Source organism: Osmerus mordax, chromosome 12 (genome assembly GCF_038355195.1).
Source record: "Osmerus mordax isolate fOsmMor3 chromosome 12, fOsmMor3.pri, whole genome shotgun sequence".
Taxonomy (NCBI): Eukaryota; Metazoa; Chordata; class Actinopteri; order Osmeriformes; family Osmeridae; genus Osmerus; species Osmerus mordax.
Genome location: NC_090061.1, coordinates 7,952,342 through 7,975,659, shown reverse-complemented (window position 1 = coordinate 7,975,659; position 23,318 = coordinate 7,952,342). Strand labels below are relative to the sequence as shown.

At 47.1% G+C, this 23,318-nt stretch overlaps 3 protein-coding genes across 5 annotated transcripts in view; 2 read left to right on the top strand and 1 right to left on the bottom strand.

The window, feature by feature from the left end:
• The first annotated feature begins 688 nt into the window (after nt 1-688).
• On the top strand, nt 689-5,772 carry LOC136953944 (moesin-like). 2 transcript variants are annotated; one of them, XM_067247425.1, is made up of 14 exons: nt 689-706; nt 1,806-1,889; nt 2,039-2,134; nt 2,364-2,486; nt 2,701-2,852; nt 2,954-3,037; nt 3,125-3,271; nt 3,356-3,452; nt 3,709-3,872; nt 4,082-4,212; nt 4,409-4,569; nt 4,791-4,883; nt 5,151-5,375; nt 5,608-5,772. In XM_067247425.1, the coding sequence occupies exons 1-14, from the start codon at nt 698-700 to the stop codon at nt 5,770-5,772; spliced, it is 1,731 nt and encodes a 576-aa protein (XP_067103526.1). In that variant the 5' UTR covers nt 689-697. The 2 variants fall into 2 exon arrangements, with proteins under 2 accessions (XP_067103526.1, XP_067103525.1); XM_067247424.1 differs by lacking the exon at nt 689-706 and adding an exon at nt 1,584-1,628.
• A 531-nt stretch (nt 5,773-6,303) lies between these two features.
• On the bottom strand, nt 6,304-15,651 carry hrh2a (histamine receptor H2a). 2 transcript variants are annotated; one of them, XM_067247898.1, is made up of 4 exons: nt 15,583-15,651; nt 7,717-9,115; nt 7,212-7,585; nt 6,304-7,136 (listed from the first exon to the last, which is right to left on the bottom strand). In XM_067247898.1, exons 2-4 carry the CDS (start codon nt 8,684-8,686, stop codon nt 7,116-7,118), a joined length of 1,365 nt encoding a protein of 454 aa, XP_067103999.1. In that variant the 5' UTR covers nt 8,687-9,115; nt 15,583-15,651; the 3' UTR covers nt 6,304-7,115. The 2 variants fall into 2 exon arrangements, with proteins under 2 accessions (XP_067103999.1, XP_067104000.1); XM_067247899.1 differs by lacking the exon at nt 6,304-7,136 and having other exon boundaries at nt 7,192-7,331; nt 7,408-7,585.
• Nucleotides 15,652-18,286: 2,635 nt separating this feature from the next.
• LOC136953844 (dedicator of cytokinesis protein 2) overlaps nt 18,287-23,318 on the top strand; it is a 55,331-nt gene continuing 50,299 nt past the window's right edge. The window contains exons 1-11 of the mRNA XM_067247283.1: nt 18,287-18,384; nt 19,132-19,215; nt 19,382-19,422; nt 19,514-19,569; nt 19,891-19,987; nt 20,244-20,392; nt 20,804-20,939; nt 21,490-21,647; nt 22,171-22,252; nt 22,492-22,627; nt 22,859-22,934. Coding sequence (XP_067103384.1) covers nt 18,342-18,384; nt 19,132-19,215; nt 19,382-19,422; nt 19,514-19,569; nt 19,891-19,987; nt 20,244-20,392; nt 20,804-20,939; nt 21,490-21,647; nt 22,171-22,252; nt 22,492-22,627; nt 22,859-22,934 — 1,058 coding nt within the window. The 5' untranslated portion in view covers nt 18,287-18,341. The remainder of the gene's footprint in view (nt 18,385-19,131; nt 19,216-19,381; nt 19,423-19,513; nt 19,570-19,890; nt 19,988-20,243; nt 20,393-20,803; nt 20,940-21,489; nt 21,648-22,170; nt 22,253-22,491; nt 22,628-22,858; nt 22,935-23,318) is intronic.

Here is a 23,318-nt window from a genome sequence, read left to right as displayed (position 1 = left end):
AGCTGTGGCTACGTGTACTGTAATCAACTGACTGTAGATAATACGTTAGGCTTACACTTACAACCCGATGTTTTATCCCTATAAATAAAATCTAAATGTAAAAAAAAAAAGTTTGGACTACAAGCAAGTACAACCATGACTTTGTTTATCCCCGGAAGATTACATGCCTTAGGTTGGTCGGCGGCATCATTTTCTCCCCTCGCCTGTCCTCTAAATTTGGGTTCAGACCAGTCTAAAATTCAGAATCAAGCTAACAAACTCTAAAAGCAGTATTGTAAGACTCCAGGATATATATATATATATATATATATATTTTTTTTTTAAGGATCCAAAGGAAGTCTTATTGATCACTGAGCTGAGCCATTAGGCTACCTAAATGGTTTATCAATATTCACCTGACACTGTGAATGAAGCGATACAGGCTACAATACAAAAAAAAACAGAAACAGTTTTAGATTGTTTAGCATACTTCTTGCAGCAAGGATTTAATGTCAAGTGTGAGGCCTAATCAGCGGTAGATTCCGGAGCTGCCTCGGGATTAGCTCAGAGAGAGAAAGAGAGAGCTCTGCGAATAATACAATGGTTCGTTATAATTCTCACTAATCCCAGTAAATATCACAAGCACTTTCATATGACTCGGTGGAGAGAAGGCTATTGCGGACCTCTGTAGAAGAAATAACCAATAAAATACAAACAAATGTCGACTGTGAGTATTGATTATTTTAACACTTTAATCTGGTTTAAATAGTAGTTTGTGGCTAGAACTGGGACTGTAAACTGTAGGGTATGGCTACGTTAAACAGCTTTCTTTGCTAACTGGTCTTGGATTTGTACATAGTCACCCAACCTTTAGGATTTTTGGAGCAAGACTCCTTACAGTAGTACGATGTTGGTTGATTTGACTTTGCAGTAATAAATCATTTTGGATTTAACATAGATCTGCCATCTTCAGACTGCATGACTACAAAGGTTTGGATTGTAACATTGTATGCAGCCTCCATTATAGTTAGACATAGACAGATTGATACATTGACAAGAATTAATGCAATAAAAGTGCCATAAAAGGAGCCTAGGTTGGGTTTTATGCGACATTGAGAATACTGTTGTGTGATGGTTGTATATCCTCACTATGTTCATGACTACAGTATGAACCTGCACATCCAGTCTAGCTGAACAAAACCATTGTTCTTTATATAAAATGAAGTCTGTTTTGGCATGTTTTGTAACACATTGTTTATACATTTACAATACAGTACATAGCCTCTACCACTTCTCAGAAAGTCAAGGCCTACATTCCCTGGCTTTGCCTGATCTGTGCAGTTTCATAACATGTATATCCCTGTTGGTGAGAAAGGCTGCATAGTCATCATCCATATAGGCCTTAGACAAACCTTTCACAGGTGCTGGCTGGGTGGCTCATCGAAGGCCTACTGTAAAGGATGGTGAATACGGGTTTTTCAAACAATCCTGATAGCATTCTGGTCAGACTGTCGTGTTCTTTTGTTGAGAATAGGATCCCCTGTTCCGAGTTTATCTTACCTAATCACCTTACCGGTCGCTTCGTGTTTTGATTGTAGTCCCCTCCAACCTCTTGTGATTGGATGATCCAGATGATTGAACAAAAAAATGTAAGAAACATGTTGTATTTATTGGCCTTTTACCTCCAATAAAACCATATATTCATGTTGTATCAGGATGCTTTCTTTGGGCTCAACTTCAAGCAGACTGTGTGTTTGTGACTAGCTTGGAGAGTGCCGATTCTGTGTCCCGGGACATGTGTTCATGTCCAGTGTTTCCTCCTACAGCTTAATGTTCGAATCACCACCATGGATGCTGAGCTCGAGTTTGCTATCCTACCCAGCACCACCGGAAAGCAGCTCTTTGACCAGGTGAGGGAGACCTGAAAGACCCATAGAAAGACAGATAGATGGCGTGGGACAGAGTCATCCTCATGTTCTTTCATGCCAGTAAAGCCTGATGATTTGACATAGAGAGGTTGACCCCTTATGTTGCTGTTGCTGTCCTTGATGTGGACTAGATTGTGAAGACTATCGGGCTGAGGGAGACCTGGTTCTTTGGCCTACAGTACCAGGACAGTAAAGGCTTCTCCACCTGGCTCAAACTCAACAAGAGGGTGAATACAGCACAGGGGGATACAGTCCCATTCATGTTCATAATATGTTCTGAAACATCACTGAAACACATGTCATGGAGAAGTCCTTTGGTCTTACTTGATTTACTTATCTTGATTATAAACCACATTGAAGCAATGGACCTGTACCATTGAATGGTTGACCATGATAGTAATGGTAGCTCGTACGGCTAAGTGTCTCTGCCCCTGTGGTTCTGCTGGTGGTTGCCAGGTTACGGCCCAGGACGTGAGGAGAGAGAGCCCTCTTCTGATCAAGTTCAGAGCCAAGTTTTACCCTGAGGATGTTGCAGAAGAGCTAATCCAGGAGGCCACGCAACGACTCTTCTTCCTTCAGGTCAAACCAGACACACACACACACGCACACACACAGTCTCTCTCTCTCTCTCTCTCTCTCTCTCTCTCTCTCTCTCTCTCTCTCTCTCTCTCTCTCTCTCTCTCTCTCTCTCTCTCTCTCTCTCTCTCTCTGTCTCTCTCTCTCTCTCTCTCTCACACACACACACACACACACATACACACAGTCTTTGAAGCCACTTCCCCTGCTGTCCCAGGTGAAGGAGGGCATCCTGAACGACGACATCTACTGCCCCCCTGAGACGGCAGTGCTGCTGGCCTCCTACGCCGTCCAGACCAAGCATGGAGACTACCGGAAGGACTACCACGTCTCTGGATACCTCACCCGAGACAAGCTGCTGCCACAAAGGTGTGTGTGTGTAGGGAGGGGGGGTAGGGTTACACTGGAGGGGATACTTTTGCGTGTTTAATATATAATGCATGACATCGATTTTTCTGTGACAAAACCAGAGTTCTGGAGCAGCACAAGCTGAACAAGGAAGAATGGGAGGAGAGGATCCAGGTGTGGCACCAGGAGCACAAGGGAGTGCTGAGGTAGGTCAGCAACACACACACACACACACGGTAGCGTGCCGTCTCTTGGCGGCGACTCAGTCTCCCTGCCTTGTGTTTTTGTTCCAGGGAGGACGCCATGGTGGAGTACCTGAAGATAGCTCAGGACCTGGAGATGTACGGGGTGAACTATTTCAGCATCAAGAACAAGAAAGGCTCGGAGCTGTGGCTGGGAGTGGACGCCCTGGGGCTCAACATCTACGAGAAGACCGACAAGTACTGAATGGAGTGCCACTGACACAGTCTAGCTCAAAACATGACCACATGTTTCTAACCCCTGTCAACCTCGTTCTTCTCCAGGATGACCCCCAAGATAGGCTTCCCTTGGAGTGAGATCCGGAACATCTCCTTCAACGACAAGAAGTTTGTCATTAAGCCCATCGACAAGAAAGCCCCGGTATTCAAACAATCTGTTGAAGGGCAGTGTAGCTTAGCATATTTAAAATGTGACATTAGGAGACAAAATGCTCAGTCTCCTAATCTGTGTCTACTGATTGTCAATTTGCTACAGCAATCATTCATCTATAATCTCCTACTGCGTCTGTATAAATTCACCATAGAACATTCAGTATCACCACGGACGCTTACCATTTCGATGTTTCCAAAAAGAGAACTCCGTGCCAAGTTTATGAGCGTGGTTCTCTGTCCCTCAGGACTTTGTGTTCTACGCTCCTCGTCTGCGGATCAACAAGCGCATCCTGGCGCTGTGTATGGGGAACCACGACCTGTACATGAGGAGGAGGAAGCCCGACACTATAGAGGTGCAGCAGATGAAGGCCCAGGCCCGTGAGGAGAAGAACAAGAGACAGATGGAGAGGTGAGATTGGGGTTGTGGGGGAGGAGGAGAAAAATAGAGACACTGGACACCAGCCTATTCTTAGTTTAGAGACATTCTGTAAAAAAACACGCAACAAAGCCATCAAACTGAATCTAAAGTTGAATTTCAGTACCGCCGTAAATTCAGTAAACTCTGAACCAGGAGAGAACTAGTCAGGAGTTTGCGCTGACTGTAATGCTTGGTGGCAGAGCCCTGCTGGACAGTGAAAAGAAGAAGCGGGAGAATGCTGAGAAGGAGACAGAGAAGATCGCCAGGGAGACCATGGAGCTGATGCAGAGACTGAGAGTGATCGAGGAGCAGACCAAGAGAGCCCAGGACGGTCCGACCACAAATATGATTCTATCAGCTTTTTTTGTTTGTATTAAACAAGGATGTTTTTGTTTCTGTGTACGTACCTGGCTGAGTTTGCATTGTGTCCTCATATAAACGTACCGGATGTGCGTGTGCTTACACATGGGCATCTCTCTGTCTGTATGATGTGTGTTCATGTGTCAGTGTGTGTGTGTGTGTGTCAGAGCTGGAGGAGCAGACCCGCCGGGCCCTGGAGCTGGAGAGGGAGAGGACGTTTGCCCAGGAGGAGGCTGAGAGGCTGGAGAAGGACCGACAGACCGCAGAGGACGCCAAGGCTTCCCTACTGCAGCAGTCAGAGAGCCAGGTCAAGAACCAGGAGAACCTGGTACACGCTCACATTACATGACGTCATTTGGTGAACACACACACAAACACACACATGGGCACGCACACGCAGACATGCTCAGAATGCACACACTCAGGCACACACAAATATGCATGCACGGGCACACGCACAAATGCAGTTATGACAGGCTTTTCTAAAGCCTTTATGTATCTGTGTGGATATATGTGTGTGTGCGCCTGTGTGTGTGTGTGTGTGTGTAGGCCACTGAGCTGGCCGAGCTGACCTCTAAGATCTCCCGCCTGGAAGATGCCAAGAAGAAGAAGGAGGATGAGGCAAAGAAATGGCAGAAAAGGGTGAGAGAACGGGAGAGAACAGTGCAGGTGATCTGACATCACCGACTTAGTGGCAGTGTGAATGACCTGGCAGTTGTGGTGTGTATTCATTACCAGCTGTATTTACTGCCTGTGTGTGTGTGTGTGTCTGTGCATGCATCCAGGTACTGGATATATTGCCTGTGTGTGTGTTTGCAAGGATGCAGGTACTGGATATATTGCCTGTGTGTGTGTGTGTTTGCACCTGTGCCCACACTGTGAGCGGTGTGTGTGTGTGTGTGTTGGCAGGCGGTCATGGTGGAGGTAGATCTGGAGCGGACCAAAGAGGAGCTGAAGACTAAAGTGATCGGCGTCCACATCCAGGACTCCCACGTGGACGAGCACGACGAGACGGACGAGAGCAGCGCCGAGGCCAGCGCCGAGCTCACCGCGCCGGGGACGCTGCGAGACCGCAGCGAGGAGGAGCGGGTGACGGAGGCCCAGAAGAACGAGAGGCTACAGAAGAGCCTGAAGGTCAGAGGCTGCTGGATCTGTGGGATCCACATTCTTGCTGACGTCACTGTCCCACAGTCACAGGCTTTATTTGAAGCAGTTCACTTCATATGTGGAACTGAATGTACTTTTTGAAGCAAGGAGGTCGTACGGAGGAAGTAGTCTTGTGTACTTGTTAGATTCTGACGGATACGTGACGGTGCCTGCCTTTCTCTGTCTGTGCGTTCGTCCGTCCGTCTGTCTGCTCCCACAGGCCCTGAGCTCGGAGCTCGCCAGCACCCGGGACGAGAGCAAGAAGACGGCCAACGACCTAATCCACGCCGAGAACGTGAAGGCAGGTCGCGACAAATACAAGACCCTGCGCCAGATCCGCCAAGGCAACACCAAACAGCGCATTGACGAGTTTGAGTCCATGTGAGAGGTACATAAGGAGAGAGAGTGAGAGAGAGAGAGAGAGAGAGAGAGAGAGAGAGAGAGAGAGAGAGAGAGAGCTATGTGTAAAGACCAACGTGTCATTAGATTGTGTTCTGTCTTTGTAAACTGAGGCAGGCAGGCACAGTCTTAGTAATGTCACAGGCTGAATTCTAATATAACAACACTTGTATATTCTATTCAATTACACATGTATTTCTCACTATGTAACAAGTGAATAACTTACTGACCTACTGATCTTAGTGATGCATTTACGTATATGAAGTGGGATTAGCAAGATGCAACCTGGGCTTTGTTTGTGTCCTGAAAATAGATATCCACTGACTAACAACATGCCTTCACTATATACTGTAATGAATACTGTACATCTTTCTTGTGTGCAATGTCTCATGAGAAATCAAATCATCAGTCCCTGGAAGTCAAGTCCTGGTGTGGACATGGATTTGAATTTTGTGTTATTGAAATCTAGAAATTGACAATGATTGCTAATAGCGTAGAACATGTTATTGTAGCTTCATTTATTAGCAGGAAAAAGAAGAGTCATAGGATTGCTAATCACATTATTTCTGATTGAGGCTTTGTTAAAATAATGTCCAAAATGTAGGCACTGTATAATCCTTTAGTATGTGCTGTTGCTTTGCTCAAGTTTAAATAAATTAAATATTATTCACCAACCCTTTGAAATGAATAGGCCTAGGTCCTGCCCAGTTACCTATAAGATCATAACATGAAATCTGAATTCATCCTGTGTTGTCCACTTGGTTTTGCATTGAACATTGGTGTGTTTGTGTGCGTTCTAAAGATGAATACCAATAGTTGACCTTTCTGCTGTAATTTGCTATGAAACCATTGGGAATTCTTTACTCTTCAGTTCGGTGTAGTCTACTTGTGATCTAAAATGAGAAACTCAACATACCAAAGGGAATATCCAATTAATTATAATTGAGGAGTAACAAGCCTGACTCAATACAAATTGGGAACCAGATTTTCTGTCATGTGCACATTAGATCCAGTCAATATGAAGGGAGAATGAAATCTCAAGTCCCAGGTAAATGTCAACTTTTGTCCTTCCTGGAAATGAGAGCCTTCAGTTATTCCATCCTGCATATGAGGTTACAGTAAATCCACAATGCGTCAGCTACTCAATGTTTTTTCGCTACTTTATCGCACACAGTTTTCCTGGTCCTATGAGCTTGCTGTTCTGGACTCCCCTGCAGCTGGCATGTCTGTGTCCTGCAGGAGAGGGCTCAGACCTGGAAAGATCCAGGACACACGTGAATGCAGCAGCCCACGTTGTGTTCCCACCTGTCTCGTCTGACACGGCGACCGCTACTTCCATTCCACCCATATCTGTAAAATGTCATAACACTTTGTGAGAGAGCATGCCTCTGTTGCCTCCCTCCATCCTGATGTTCACGCTCCTACCTCAGAATCTGCTACCAAACACATTGGCCTCCTTCTGAGACACAGGTCAGGATGCAGGCTGGATGCCGGATGGACCTGCCGGTACATTCTTCTCACACAGCAGCGTAGCCTCAGCACAAGCTGGTGGGAGAGAGAGAGGTGATAGAAAAGGACATCTATGTGTGCGTACTTGTGTGTCTGAGTGCGCAAGTTGTACCTATCGCTGCCGACGGCGCCAGTCATCGAGGTGTCATCATTGCCATCGCCCCCATTGCTGAGCTGGAAGGTGGCCATGGCAGGTCTCCTATTCACGTCCTGGAGCAGCATACCTGTCTCCCGTAGCCCCGCCCTGCAGATGGAGGGGGTGTGTCCACACAGCAGGGTCACCTCCCCCGCTACAGAGAAAGAAAAAAAGAAGGGAAGAAAGAGACATAGCTTAGGTCTTTTCACACTAAGCTTCGCCCCCTGGGGGGGCCCAGCTAAAGGGAATTTGAATCTATGTGTTCCCTCTCCTCTCCCTCCATACCCGGGTTAGCCGACGGGGGCCGGCCCCTCCCTGTGCTGTAGTAGCCGCAGCGCAGCAGGCGAGCGTACGCCGAGCGGAAGTCTCTGTTGAGCGCGGCATAGAGGATGGGGTTGAGGGCGGAGTTGGTGTAGCCCAGCCACAGCACCACGGGATAGGCTACGGGCGGGGGCTCCGCCTGCTCCCGCACCCCCATGATGGTGAACAGGGTGAAGTAGGGCACCCAGCACACCACAAACGCCCCGATCACCGCCGCCAAAGTCACCGTGGCCTTGTGCTCACGCAGCGCCACCGCCGTCACCGTGGAAACCACCGCGGGGGCCGCGGAGCCGTTGAAGTTGGGCCGCATGGAGATGATGCGTTTGGCCTGCGCCCGTGCGATGCGCAGGATGCGGTGGTAGGTCCAGCACATGACCAGCAGGGGGAGGTAGAAAGTGAGCAGGGAGTCCACTATGACGTATGATGGGTTCAGACTGAAAATGCACTTCCTCTCTGGGTCGTTGGGGCCGAAATTCTGCACGGTGCCGTTGGATGTGTTCCAGCCCAGCTGGATGGGCAGGAACGACACTGCCAGCGACACGGCCCACACTGACGCCATTGCTACGGCGACACGCCTCGGCAGCACCAACGAGGGGTACCTTAGAGGTGCCGTCACGGCCAGGTAGCGGTCAACACTGATGGCCAACAGGTTGAGGATGGAGGCGGTGCACAGCATGACATCCATGGAGATATAGAGGTTGCAAAAGGTGGGCCCCAGCGGCCAATCGTTGGAGAGCTGGAGGAGGGCGGAGAAAGGCAGGACCAGCATGCCGAGCAGCAAGTCAGTCACGGCCAGGGAGACTATGAAACAGTTTGTGAGGCAGCGGAGGCGTCGCGTCGCGCACACCGCCAGACACACCAGGACGTTGCCAAATATGGTCAGCAGGATGAGGAGGGACAGGAACACGCCCAGAATGATGACAGACAGCTGCATCCTCAATGGTTTCTGGAGAAGGACCAATCATACACCACTATGTAAAAGCTTTTGTCTCCGTTTCCACGTCCCAGCCCTATGCTTCAATCACCTCATGGTGCATTACGAAATGTATTCGTTTTGGAAAACTAATTGGTTCCAAGACAACATTGGAACCCCAACACTGACCAACTAGAAGCAAAGATACAATGTTTGACCCCTTGTTCCTTGGTTCTCTTTGTCTTATGTTGTTTCTGTCCCGATATGTCTCAGGTATGTGCTTATCAGCAGTCAGCACACATCACGGACGCTCGGACTGTGGGAGTGGTCTGAGGCTGGAGGCTGGTCAGTGTGTTCCACTGGTAATGCAGAACACTGCCCTCTGGTGGTGGGTGGCTTACAGTGCTCCATGTCACTGATGATGGTCCATTGAGATCCCAACCCCACCTGCTGGACACAAAGAGAAACCAACTGTCAGATCTTGTCCTCCAATTATTTCATCAGTCAAATGCAGAGCTGTGTAGGAACACTAGTCTAGGAGGCTATGTGTTAGATATCAGAAATATGGAATGAGACTGATAGACCAACGTGTGTATGTAAACCAAATGTGTGCTGTCAGAATGTGCGTCAGTGGGCAACTGAGTGTTTGCTTTTCCAAAGAGTCCTATTCTTAAATGGATTTGGGATTTGGGCCAGCTCTGGAAAGTTCTAATCATTCACCCGCCAGATCACATCTTGCCACAGAGAGCACGGGAGAGAACGAGAGAGAGAGAGACGGTGGGAGATATATGAAGAGAGACAGGGAGAGATGGAGGAAAGGAGTGACAGTCTTTCTTTATAGAGCTAATAGAGAGCTCCAGCTGTTAGAGAACTACATAAAAAATGGCGATGGAGAGCCGAGTGAGTGCACCTGAATGCAGGAGAGCAGGCAGACAGGATCGGAATAATTAAGATTCATTAAATAAACAAAGAATACAAAAGTCACATATTCGGATAACACTGAAAAAATAACAGGCAAAACAAACAGTAGGGCAGGAACACAAAGGACAGAGTCACTCATGCAGAAAAAAACACCAAAACAACAAACATACAGTATATACACAGGGAAGGTAATCCCAAGTGGTGAGTGTGATTGTGGACAACTCTCAGGTCTCATGTTGTTGACAACTAGGAATCAGGGGAGAGAGAGAGATGGACATGCCCACACATAGAGACAGAGAGGGAAAACACCAAACAAGCAAGAAAACACTAGGAAACCATTCAGAAACACAACAAAACACTAGGAAACACTATGAATCACTGAGAAACCCAAGGAAACACCTGGAAATCCCCCCCCAAAAATACTGTAGGGATACTGGGGCATGGCTGTGGCTTTGAGAGATGGAGACACAATTAATTTCTGTGTACGAATGTGAGGGAGAGACAAAGTCAAAAACCAATTATGAGTATTGTAGAGGTCACATTCTAAGACACTCCCCAAAACTGTAGTCTCAGGCGTCCAGCTCTGAACACAGATTAGACTGCTTGATAAAGGCTAATCTCTTTTTTTCCTACCAGAGGTGTGTAGTCCAGACTTCCCGCTTGCTGCTGCTTTCAACCTCATCCAGTTCAAATACTGATATCACCCTTTTACACACACACACACACGCACACACACACACGCACACCCACACACGCAAATGCTCTCCTCTTCTCTCCCCCTTTCTCACACACACGTGGTGTCTTGCTACTAGTTTCTGCATTCTCACATTCCATCCCTTCAACCCTTTGGCACACTCACTTTCATTCTCTCTCCTCTCACACACTCTCACACCCACTCACTCCTGCAGTAACAGTGAGAGACAAAGGCAGACCTTATGTGGTCAACCCAGATATAGACATGCACTCTCATGGTAAAGTATTGCTCTGCCAAGAAACCTCCATTAAACCATGGGAGTTTAGTCTGGCCCCAGCTTGTGGGGATCTTGAGAATAAACAGTTTTATATGGGTGGGAGCTTGTGGATATCCCTGAGAGAGAGAGAGAGAGAGAGAGAGAGAGAGAGAGAAAGGGAGAGAGAGAGAGAGGCAGGCAGGCAGGCAGGCAGGCATACGATGGAAGGCAGAGAGACGGACATACAGGAAGGCAGATTGGCAGACAAACAGGCAGGGATGCATAAACACAGATTTCACAGATGTACACACCAACACATACACTGTGCGTACTGTTACAAACACGGATACTAACGCACATGCTTACACACATGGATGTTGACAAGACATAAAATTGTCTCATGTGAATAATTTGTCTTTAGGGAAATGAAACTTTGCGGAATTTCCTGAACTCACTGAAAACGATATTTGTGGAGATTTCTGACCTTGAAGGGGTTGTATACATTTAGTCTTTTGGGGGGATAGGATTAAAGAATGGATGATTAAGTTTGGAATGGGGCGGGTGAGTGTGCACTCTGGGACAGAGCTTTCTCCATCGCCGCTCCCTCCCTCTGGAACTCACTCCCCAAACCCATCAGAGACTGCACCAACCTGTCAACTTTTAGATCATTAGTTAAAACGCACCTTTTTAGATCTGCTTTTAATGTGTAATTGGGTGTGCTCAAGCCTTTGGCGAGAGCACAACCTTTGTTCTCTCACATATATATTATTATTTTTTTTATTTCTTTTTGCCCCCCTAAAACTCAGTCAATATTTGACTGAGTTAGACAACGTAGGTGTCAAAAGTTTCGTCTTGGTAGCGATTGAGTTGCTTCTATTGGAATTTACGTTCCGTTGCATGGTTTAAGCTTAAGTTAAGTTTTTGTGGCGAAAAGTGAAGCTAACGGTGGCTAATTTGCTAGCCACAGTCACTGACGTTACTAACGTCACTGCGTCACTAACGTCACGAAAACACGCGTGACTACCTTTGCCAGAACATTCGTTTAGCATCTGTTAACTTGGGGGATAGCTAGGCTAACTATAGCTTTACTGCAAGGCAGCTGCAGAAACGCCACAAGAAAAGAGGCCAGGGTGATAACTATTTACTCATTTTACTTTGTGATATGACACACAATTGTGATGTGTAATGTACAATATAAGCTGATATTATTAAGGAAGTACATCTACTTTCGGAAACAGTAGTCTACTATTTCACTGAAGTATTAGCATCATGACATTAGCCTGTGTTGCCCGGGCAACACATACTACAGTGGTCTATGATGTAGCGTTATCTGTTTTCAATCGTTAAAATAAACATTCCTCACATATACATTTTCGTTGTAGGATTTATTCTGACATTAGAAAACGATTTGTTGGTGAAATTACCATTACCTGTGGTTTCAAACCAGTGTAGCTCACTGCAACGCTGTAGCTTACGCGAGACACACTACTGTACAAAAACATCTACACTAAACAGCTGTTTAGGAAGTCAAACGGCGACAGAACATGTTCGGTACTCCCCTTACTTAAATCAAAAGTCTATCTAACTACTAACCTGAACTTCATTGCCACAGCCTAAACGTTGTCAATCTGTTCACGAAAATAATTAATTTCAGCTTAAACCGTACAACGGAACGTTAAATCCAATTCAACCAACGCAATCGCTACCAAGACGAACACAGTAGTAGTCTAGTACTGTACCGTAGTAGTACAATTTACCGGGGCAGCTTCTCCACACAGGGCTATATCGCATTTTGCGTTGTTACTGACAATGATCGCTACCACTGAGCTTTTTATGAATGAGCGATTTTCCACTAAATAAATGTCAAGCTTATTTACGTTTTGGGGGGCATATTTTCAGTTAGCAGATGGTACTGTTTGAATCGCGATTCCATCTTCTACTGCCGGGTAACGTCTTAGAATAATCTTCAAAGGGGGTTCTTTATTAATGAATGAATGCAATGAGTAGGCTAAATGCCTGAAAATATCATGAGAAGGGAAAAACTTAAAATGACGTTTAAGTCATAGAGATTAGGTAAATTTTTACACCGGTCTGCCCAATTTATTCGTTTTGTTTCAACGATGAGGCTGCCTCTTGCAGGGGAAATGAGAAGACATCTATTTCATTCTACACTTCACTCTTATTTTCAGTTCTAAATGAGCAGCAAAAAAAAAATGCTTTTAAATCTATGTCATCTTTATAAATAATAAGTATGCATTTTTATATAAAATATACAGAAATATCAGTTTACATTTACATTTATTCATTTAGCAGACGCTTTTATCCAAAGCGACTTCCAAGAGAGAGCTTTACAAAGTGCATAGGTCACTGATCATAACAACAAGATAGCCAAAAAACATCGCGAGTAGCCAAAACATGAAGCACACATTGTGAACAACCAAAGTAAGTGCCAAAGGGAAGAACCATAAGAGCATGTAAAAATGTCATTCAAAAACGGACCCCTGTGCAACCGACGCAAGCAAGCACACCCTACAATTTCCCCAGAAATTGTACCCTCTCTAGTTAATGCTGTGATTTCATATGATGTCCTTGTTTTATGTTTATTTTAACCATGTACCATTTTAACCATGTACCATTTCAACCATGTACAATTTTAACCATGTAGAGCGACTTTGAGAACTTTGAAAAGCGCTATATAAATAAAATGTATTATTATTATTATTAGAGCTTCACATGAAGAGGAAGTGACCGCCATGACACTACCTCATGGGGGTCAGGGGGTCAATGTGTCTGCTTACTTGTGGCCTTGGTTGCTAATCCCCTTTCCTTTTAGCACCACAGAGAGATGGAGGGGAGGGGGAGTTCAACAATGATCTGCCTTGCGCGTCAGGCATCAGACAAGATCAGGGCAGGGGCTGATATTTTGAACAATGCCATGGCATGCAGAGTAATGAGCTTGATTCAGACACCTTCTTTGAGTGATGAGACAATCTTCCTGCGCCATGTCTAGACCGCATGCTGATTGCACGAGCAGCTCAGCATAACAAGCACACCTTGTGTGATCTTATAAGGCAGATGTGGCGTTGACAGGAATATAATAAATGGAAACAGGTGGAAAAGTTGAAAGCATTTCTGGGGGATGCAGGCTTTTTGGCAGCTACAGTTCTGTAGTTGGATTTCACCCTCCATCTGTAGCTTGCTTACTAAGAAAGCGGAACAAATATCTTGTGTGTGTATGAGTGTGTTTGTGTGTGAGTAAGACACATAGGGTGAACAATGATTTATCTTATGTGTCCTTCATGTGTGTGTGTGAGAGAGAGATGACATGTGTCCTTTATGAGTGTGTATACATGTGCCTGTAAGTCCTGAGGGGATGATGGGTTGCTTAGTAACTGTCCTGTATTTGACGGTAGCAGGCAGGCTGTGCAATCATAATTGACCATGAAGGTTTTCCAGAACTAGACAGATTCACAGACAGACAGACAGACAGACAAGACTGGCAGGCAGGCAGGCAGGCAGGCAGGCAGGCAGGCAGGCAGGCAGGCAGACAGGCAGGCGGAAACAGACTTTTACCCTGAGTTGGCATGCATGGCTACTTGGCATAACACACACACACACTCACACACACTCACAGATGCCCTGGTGCTGGGCATAACAGAAGTGCCCTGGTTCTGCCACTCAAGGTGAGGACACACCTGTCCTTAGTGCACATGAAGCATACTCCACCCTAAGTAACAAGCTCTCTATATTTCTCTTTCTCCCTCATTCCCTCTCTTTATGTTTGTCTCTTTGTCTCTCGGTCAACTTGCTCATTAGACTTATTTTAAAGTGAAGCATCACTTCTGCACTAAGATTGAGCAGATGGCTGAATGTTTATGCAATACCCAATACAAGATAATTCACTGAGCCTTATACTTTACGTCTCCCACTCTATCTCTCCATCTCTCCTTATCTCTCTCAATTCAATTCAATATGATTTAATGGCATAAATGTTTTTATTTAGCACTGTTACAAGTTCACAAGTTCACAGTAAATGGAACACAATTGTGAGCACGAGAGAGAACAAATCAAGATTATGTTTCTCAATCTCTAATCTCTCATCACTCTATTTCACCCATGCAACCATAATAGTCACTGATGAAATAAATACACCAAGAATAAATGTCATCTGTGGAGTACAGAGAACAGAAAGATACAAAGCAAGCAGACAGAAACAGGAAGTATTCAGGTCAGATCTGATGTATCTGATGTATCACAGGCTGTGTGTGGTTTTCACCCCTCTGAAAATAATTCCCCTCAGTTTGACTCTATGAGACTAACAATCATTTAGCAGACGCTCTGGATAAGAGCGTCTGCTAAATGACTAAATGTAACAACATCTTCCATGCACTCTTAGATAAACTGTGAGTTTGGGTGTGTGGGAGAGTGAGTTTGTGTGTAGCATTAGTTTGTGCTACATGGATGGATGTAGATAATAGCTTAGCCACAACTTCACCCCCTCACCTAAGTGCATATTAATGTGTGTGTGACTGCACATCCTGTATTTGCTTCTATTTTAATGGGAGACCTGCCATTTTGTCACAGTCAAAACTGTGTCACTGTCAAGAAGAAGCTATTCCCACACAAGCTTGTTCTGCTTTTACATGAATGAAATCATGTTGCACACAAAATCATTTCCTCATTCACAGATACCCTCCAGATGACCTCCCTGTGATTGTGCCCAGTTCACCTTGTCACTTCACAGCACCTGAGGCCAGCGTGACTGTGGGGTGAACAACATTTTTGCCATTTAATTTTTGCCAAAAATTACTTGCTCACAGCACATATCTACGTGACACAAAGTTAGATAGCTTTTAGCTCCAACAATAACATTATTGTCAATGACATATTGATGTCTGCCCAACATTATCTGATAGTTTTTATCAATAGTTCAACATTACATTAGGAGTCTTGAGTCACTTATTAGCAGAGCTACACATATCTGACCTAAGAGAGGTTTTAAAATCAAATTACTTGTATGTTCTGTAAGAAGAGCCCTATACTTACCTTCATGCAACAGACATCCTGGTGTGTGTGTGTTTCCGCTCTGTCCTGCTGCAACGTTCTGCTCTCCTTCCCTCTTCCCCACTCTGCACTGTGCGACGTCCCTCGCTCTCCCACGGGCTCAATGTGTATGTGTGTGTGTGTGAGCTTGCGTTTGTGCCTGTGAGTACGGGTGTATGTTTGTGTGTGTGTGCATGTGCATGCTTGTGTGTATGTTTGTGTGTGTGTGTGCACGTGCATACCTGTTTGTGTTCTGATGGGGGTGGTGGTGAGGCAGTAAGTGCTGATGGGGGTGGTGGTGAGGCAGTATGTTCTGATGGGGTGGTGGTGAGGCAGTATGTTCGGATGGGGGTGGTGGTGACATTTGACATTTAGTCATTTAGCAGACGCTCTTATCCAGAGCGACTTACAGTAAGTACAGGGACATTCTCCCCGAGGCAAGTAGGGTGAAGTGCCTTGCCCAAGGACACAACATAATTTTGCACTGCTGGGAATCGAACCAACAACCTTCTGATTAATAGCCCGACTCCCTAACCGCTCAGCCATCTGACCCCCAAGGTGAGGCAGTATGTGCTGATGGGGGTGGTGGTGAGGCAGTATGTGCTGATGGGGGTGGTGGTGAGGCAGTATGCTCTGATGGGGGTGGTGGTGAGGCAGTATGTGCTGATGGGGGTGGTGGTGAGGCAGTATGTGCTGATGGGGGTGGTGGTGAGGCAATATGTGCTGATGGGGGTGATGGTGAGGCAGTATGTGCTGATGGGGGTGGTGGTGAGGCAGTATGTGCTGATGGGGGTGGTGGTGAGGCAGTATGTGCTGATGGGGGTGGTGGTGAGGCAGTATGTGCTGATGGGGGTGGTGGTGAGGCAATATGTGCTGATGGGGGTGGTGGTGAGGCAGTATGTGCTGATGGGGGTGGTGGTGAGGCAGTATGCTTGTTAGGGGTGGAGGGGTTGTGGCTCACTTCCTCAATCCGGTTTGGTTTGTCTCTCACTATCTCTCTCTCTTTCTCCCTCTTTCATTTTCTGTCACTGTCTATCTTTACTCAAGATCTCTATCTGTCCTTCTCTTGTCTCCATCACACCGCAACCTGCCTGTCTGCCTGTCTGTCTGTCTGTTTGTCTGTCTGTTTGTCTGCCGTATGCCTGCCTGCCTGCCTGCCTGTCTGCCGTATGTCTGTCTGCCTGTCTGCCTGTCTGTCTGTCTGTCTACCGTAGGTCTGCCTGTCTGGCTGTCTTATGTTTCCTTATATTCCTTGTCTTCCATTTATATTGTAAAATCAATACCTAATCACTGAGAAAGCCCTCTCCAACTATTCCTCCCTTTTCCATTTTTAAGGTCCACCTCTCATCTTCCATCCCTGATTATCTTCTATTTTCATGCTTGTGTGTGCGTGCGTCATACCACTTTTGCTTCTCCTTGCCCCCCTCCCTCTCTTTCCCGCTCCTTCTCCCTTCCTCATCCTCCACTGTTCTGCTCTTGTCATCCGTGAATCTCTCGCTGTCTCCCTTCCCCTTTCACTCTCCCTCCCTCTATCTGTCTATTCTTTGGTAACTTCTGCCGATGAACCTCCAGCCCGCTTCACACAAGCTTGGACCCTCGTACACGCACTCCCAGGCACTCCACCTTCTGTTCTCCTTGTGAGTCACATGGCACCAGTAAGAGCAAGTTGATAAGTTATCAGTTGTGTAAGCACACACACACTCACACACACACACACACCCACACATATGCGGTTACTACCCCCCTACACCACGTCAACACTCACTGTGTTTCTCCAACCTGTTCAAACCTAATGCATATGTATGCCATGCTACTCTGTCTCTCACTTTGAGAGACATACGCTACCATCTGGGACAACGCTTGTTTCCACAGCAACGCTGATGTCATAGTCCCGGCAGAGCGTGAAGATGTGGGCAACAGAACCTGTCCCCAGCCTTAGAGACTGCAGGCACGGTTCAGAGGTCACCTGACTTGCGTTGAGTGGTACTTCACACTTCATTAATGAGGGCTAAATATGGGAGATGCTGGTGACCAGTGTATCTCCATGCTCATCAGAAACATTTCGATGAGTCTTTGAAACCGTAGTAGGTAGTCCCCCTCCACAACCTCACAACAGACATTCTACTGCCCTCTAGTGGATGATGTAGTCATTCAATAGTGTTTCGCTTGATGATGGTATGTGGCCCACTGCCAATGCATTTTATCATGCCAGGTCAATGTATTGGTGGGACATCATAGCTGGATGTCCTATAATAGTTTCACTGCTCTATCAGATTGACTGTTTGGTTGTATTTCTTGACGGGTCACTGTTCTCTCCACTCTCTCTGACATACCCCAAGGCCCATGCCAACTCCCCAGATAACAGGAGACATAAAACGGGCCACAAATTAGGGATGGCTGAGTCTAAAACTGGGCCTTATCGAGCATTAGTCATAGCTGTAACTTTGAATCTACAATATTTTCCAACAATTGTAAACACCAAATGATGGTGGGGTATTGAGGATGTCAGGGTTGTTCATTGCAGCTGCTTTGGCTAACCCAGGTCATGTGGTTGCGTAAGTCTACGGCTGTGCAGCCCTGAACAGAGACGCACCTCTTCCCCTTCGCACCATGAAGAGAGGAAGAGAGAAGAGACAGAAGAGGAAGGAAGGAGAGGGGGAGGAGCTTTCTGTTCTCACACCGAAATAAAAGAAAACAGCAACACAGACAGGAGGTAAGAGAGAGAGAGAGATAAGAAAAAACAAAAGCTAGTGAAAACCATCATGGCTCCTTGGATGCGTGCAACTAAGGAGAGATATGGCATAGGTAAGTCCGGGTGTGTAGGCCGCGCCTTGTGTCTGTGTGAGTGTGTGTATCAGAGAAACACTACGCTGCTGAGTGTGATGGTCCCTCCATGTTGTATCCACTTCCTCCGTCACAGGATGTGGGCAGGTGTCAGCAAACACGCTCCACTATCGGAGCACTTGCAGAAAGGAAAATGATTGAATAAATCCCACTGCAAAACGATTCTCTACTATCTAACATTCACGAAACCACTGCTGGTCTCTCCGGCAACATTCAGAAGTGTTCCTGTCTTTATAGATACACCATAGATATACAATTTGTCATTTCAATCTTTATTTTTATTTTTACAAAGTGTGGAAATGGTGCCACAGTTGAAGCAATGTTCCAAATCAGAACTTGCTTTATCGTGAAACTGACATGAAAGCAGTTGTGCTGTTGTTCAGCTAATGTGCTGTGTTATCTTGTTAGATTGCAAACACAGGAAGTAGCAGAGTAAGGAAGTAACAGTGGCAGTTTTTTTTTGTGTAAAGCAGGCGGGAAGGGTATAGCAAGTCCATAAGATAAGATGCTGGTCTGCATAAAACATTCAACATCACCCCAAAAATCTAATACTAATTGAAAATGTCTGTTACATTTATAAGTGGCCTAAATAACTTGTCTTCATTTCATGGATGCTGAAACACTAGAACTGAAACTCTCCTCATGCCTCAGTTGTTGCCTTCCCTTCTTGTCCATTTATATAAGTTTTCTTTCTGTGTCCGCCCCCAGTGAAGTGGAACTTCATCGGCCATGGGAAAAAACAGCTGTCCCTGGAGATTGGGGACACGGTCTATGTCCAGGAGTCCTGTGACGGTGAGGAAGGACTGCAGACCAGGGGCTGGGTACTCTAATACTGGAGCCTGGAGGCTGGGACTGGGGGATGTGGGTTGGGACTGATGGCCAGGCATTAGATTGGACTGGGCTGCACAACATTGGGACAGTACAGTCTAAACAGCTGATCTTTCATCTTTGCTTTCAGGCTGGTACAAGGGCTACTTAATCAGGAACAAGGCCAAGCAGGTAGGCCTTTACTCTTCTCCTTCCAGCACGTTACTTCTTTGTATCCACCTCCAACTCAATCCTTCTCTCGCTCTATCCTCCTTCTTCTCAGGGAGCCTTCCCCGCCAGCTATGTGCAGCTGAAGGAGGTCAAGGTTGAAAAGAGAGGGTGAGTTTGATGAGTGTGTAAAGTGGAGTCATGATCCTTATGTTGTGAATTCGAACATATTCATTTTCATGAACAACAACCATGATGAGGTTTCGTTGCTCTGATTGGTTGTATCTATCCAATTGCGTCCAGAGGATTTTTGGTCTGCACCTGTTGATAACCCTAAATCGATAATGAACTGGAAGGTTCCAGACTAACACACATTTGCAAATTGGTCTGACAATGACAGGCTATGTAGTCTGTAGTGTCGAAGTAACCTTCCCAACACTGACTGTGTGTGTGTGTGTGTCTGTGTGTGTGTGTGTGTGTGTGGTGCCACAGGGATCAGGAGGTGGTCGTATCATCAGAAATGCCCCTGGTAAAGGAGGTGACCACAACTCTCAGAGAATGGGGGAGCATCTGGAAACAGCTCTATGTGGTACATCACTATGTGTGTGTGTGTGTCTGTGGGGTACATCATGATGTGTGTGTGTCTGTGTCTGCGTCACAGCTCAATGTGGTACATCACTATATATGTGTGTCTGTGTGTGCGTCACATGTGCTTTTGTGTCTATTATACAGGGTTTTGGATGTCTGTCAATTTGTGTATATGTTTTTGTGTGTGTGCTTTTCACTTTTCTTTCTCTCGACATGTCTGGATATGTGTGTGTGTAACTGTGCATCTCTCTCCCTAGGCCAATAAGAAGGCTCGTGTGACGCAGGTCCAGAGGCTGATGTGGGATCTGATGGAATGGCGCTCCCAGCTGCTGTCAGGAACGTTGCCTAGCGACGAGTTCAAGGAGCTCAAGCAGAAGGTCACGTCCAAAATCGACTATGGCAACAAGTACGGTGACAGAAATAGCAGCTAGGACGATCACCCATTCCACATAGTGACCTGAGATAGACTGAGGTCATTCAGATAAAGCGGACCTGTCTTCACAGCTGTACCTCTGTTTGTGTCTCTATCCTCTCCCCTTCTCTCCTCTTCTCTCATCTCCCCTCTTCTCCTCTCCTCACAACTCATCCACAACCCCCCCCCCCCGATTCTCCTCTCCACACCTGCTCAACTCCCCCCCCCCTTCTCTTCAACCTCCTCTCCTCTTTTCTCCTCTCCTCACTTCTCGTGTCCTATGCTCAACCCCACCACTCCTCCTTTCCTCACCCCCCCCCCCCCCCCCCCCCGCCCCCCATCTCCTCTCTTCTAACATATCTACTCTCCTCTTTCGGTGTCCTCATCCCCCCCCCCTCGTCCCAGGATCCTGGAGCTGGACCTGGTGGTGAGGGATGTAGACGGGAACATCTTGGACCCAGAGAAGGCCAGCGTCATCAGTCTGTTCCGGGCACACGAGGACGCCACCATAAAGATCAACGAGCGAATCAAAGAAGAGCAGGTCAGTCCCAAAGAGGTCAAAGAGAAGCTGAGAGCGTCTGGGTGAGGGGTGGTGGGGGATATGGAGGGTGCTGAGAGCGTCTGGGTGAGGGGTGGTGGGGGATATGGAGGGTGCTGAGAGCGTCTGGGTGAGGGGTGGTGGGGGATATGGAGGGTGCTGAGAGCGTCTGGGTGAGGGGTGGTGGGGGATATGGAGGGTGCTGAGAGATGGATGGAGGAAAGGAGGATAAGGAGAAGGTGTGTGGGAGGGAAGTGAGAGAGTTAAAGAGGTGAGAAGAGGGGGGAGGATGAGGAAAAATAGATGGCTGGAGAAAATGGGGTCAGACAAGGAGAGGGAGTAAGAGGGATGGGGGTATTTGGAGAAAGGGACAGAGAGATAAAGCGGTTATGAAGAACGATGTGCAATAAAGAAGGTGAGAGTGAGATTTAGGTAAAGAAGGGAAAATATTAGCTTGAATCCACCGTCCATATAATAACATTGATTTATTTGTATCTTCCTTGCTTCTTTCTTTCTCTCTTTTTATCTCTATCGCTCTCTCTCTTCCCTGCAGTCCAATGTCCAGGCAGACCACTCTGGAATCTCAGCACGGATCCAGTCCTCCCCGACCCACAGCCTCTACGTGTTTGTCCGGAACTTTGTCTGCCGGATCGGAGAAGATTCCGAACTCTTCATGTCTCTTTACGACCCGAACAAACAAGCCATCATCAGGTCTCACTCTATACACATCCCCCTCTTCTTCTCTTTCTCTGTCTCTTTCCTCCACTAGATATCTCAGTCCTCCCCCCTGCCTCTGTCCCTGGCTGCCCTCTCCTCATCCCCGTCCTCTCTTACCTCTTGAGTGACGAACACAGAGGCGCGGATCACAGAGCGTCAGGATGGCCAGACTGACAGCTGCCAGGGCTGCAGCTTACACCTGTCCATCACTGTCACATCTTCTGATCCAGGCTTCGGGAGGCCGCATGGCATTACATTAAGACACTTATCCTCCGTCAAAGCCTACTAAAGATGGAGTGGGGTGGGGGTGGGGGTGGGGGTGGGGGATTTTGGGAAGGTGACCAGATAGTACCTCCCTGAGTGCCCCCGTCTGTAGACTGAGGAATACGGAATCATCTTTTCTGTTTCCAAGAAAAAAGTTTGGGTTTTACACATTGATGGATGATCATGTAATCCTTGCTTAAGTCCCTGCAAGTGTGTATTGTGATGTTGTCTGTGTGTGTGTGTGTGTCCACAGTGAGAACTACCTGGTGCGCTGGGGCAGCAAGGGCTTCCCCAAGGACATAGACATGCTCAACAACCTGAAGGTGGTCTTTACAGTAAGTCACCCCTTGAGGGCGCCGTCTGCCTTCTTTTTCACATCAGTAGGTACATGGTGAAGTAATATGGCCTGATTCAACTTTCTCTCTGCCACACTTCCCTCTTCTATTTTCTTTCCCTCCTTCCTTATCCCTTTCCCCTTCCTTTATTTCCCACACCTTTCTGCTTCCCCCTTTCCCTGTGTCTCTCCTTTCCTCTCCTCCTTCCCTCCATCTCCTTGTGTCTCTGTGGTGGTTAGGACCTGGGGAACAAGGATCTGAACCGTGAGAAGATTTACTTGATCTGTCAGATCGTCAGGGTGGGCCGAATGGAACTGAAGGAGACCCACACCAAGAAGTGCACCCAGGGGCTGCGGAGGCCCTTTGGGGTGGCAGGTACTCACCTGGCTGTTGTCCCCCACTCTGTCTCTGTGTGTGTGAGAGTGTGTGTTTGTCTGTCTGTATGTCTGTTGGTTTGTTTGTCTGTCTGTTTTTCGGCAGCCCTCTCTGTCTGTGGCTGTCTGTGTGAATGTCTGTGTCTCATTACAATTCTCTCTCAGCGTTGACTCTCATCCCAGTGATGAAAGACAAAAACCAGGGTCCTCTCTTCTTTCATCCTGTCTGCAGTTATGGACATCAGTGACATCATCAAAGGGAAAGTAGAGTGTGATGAAGAGAAGCAGCACTTCATCCCGTTCTTCCCGTGAGTCCCCCCTGTCTTCCTCTCCTCTCTCCCCCCTCCCCCCACTCCCCCCTGTCTTCTTTTCCTCTCTCCCCCCTCCCCCCACTCCCCCCTGTCTTCCTCTCCTCTCTCCCTCCTCCCCCCACTCCCCCCTGTCTTCCTCTCCTCTCTCCCTCATCCCCCCACTCCCCCCTGTCTTCCTCTCCTCTCTCCCTCCTCTCCCCACTCCCCCCTGTCTTCCTCTCCTCTCTCCCCCCACTCCCCCCTGTCTTCCTCTCCTCTCTCCCCCCTCCCCCCACTCCCCCCTGTCTTCCTCTCCTCTCTCCCTCCTCCCCCCACTCCCCCCTGTGTTCCTCTCCTCTCTTGCCCCTCCCCCCACTCCCCCCTGTCTTCCTCTCCTCTCTC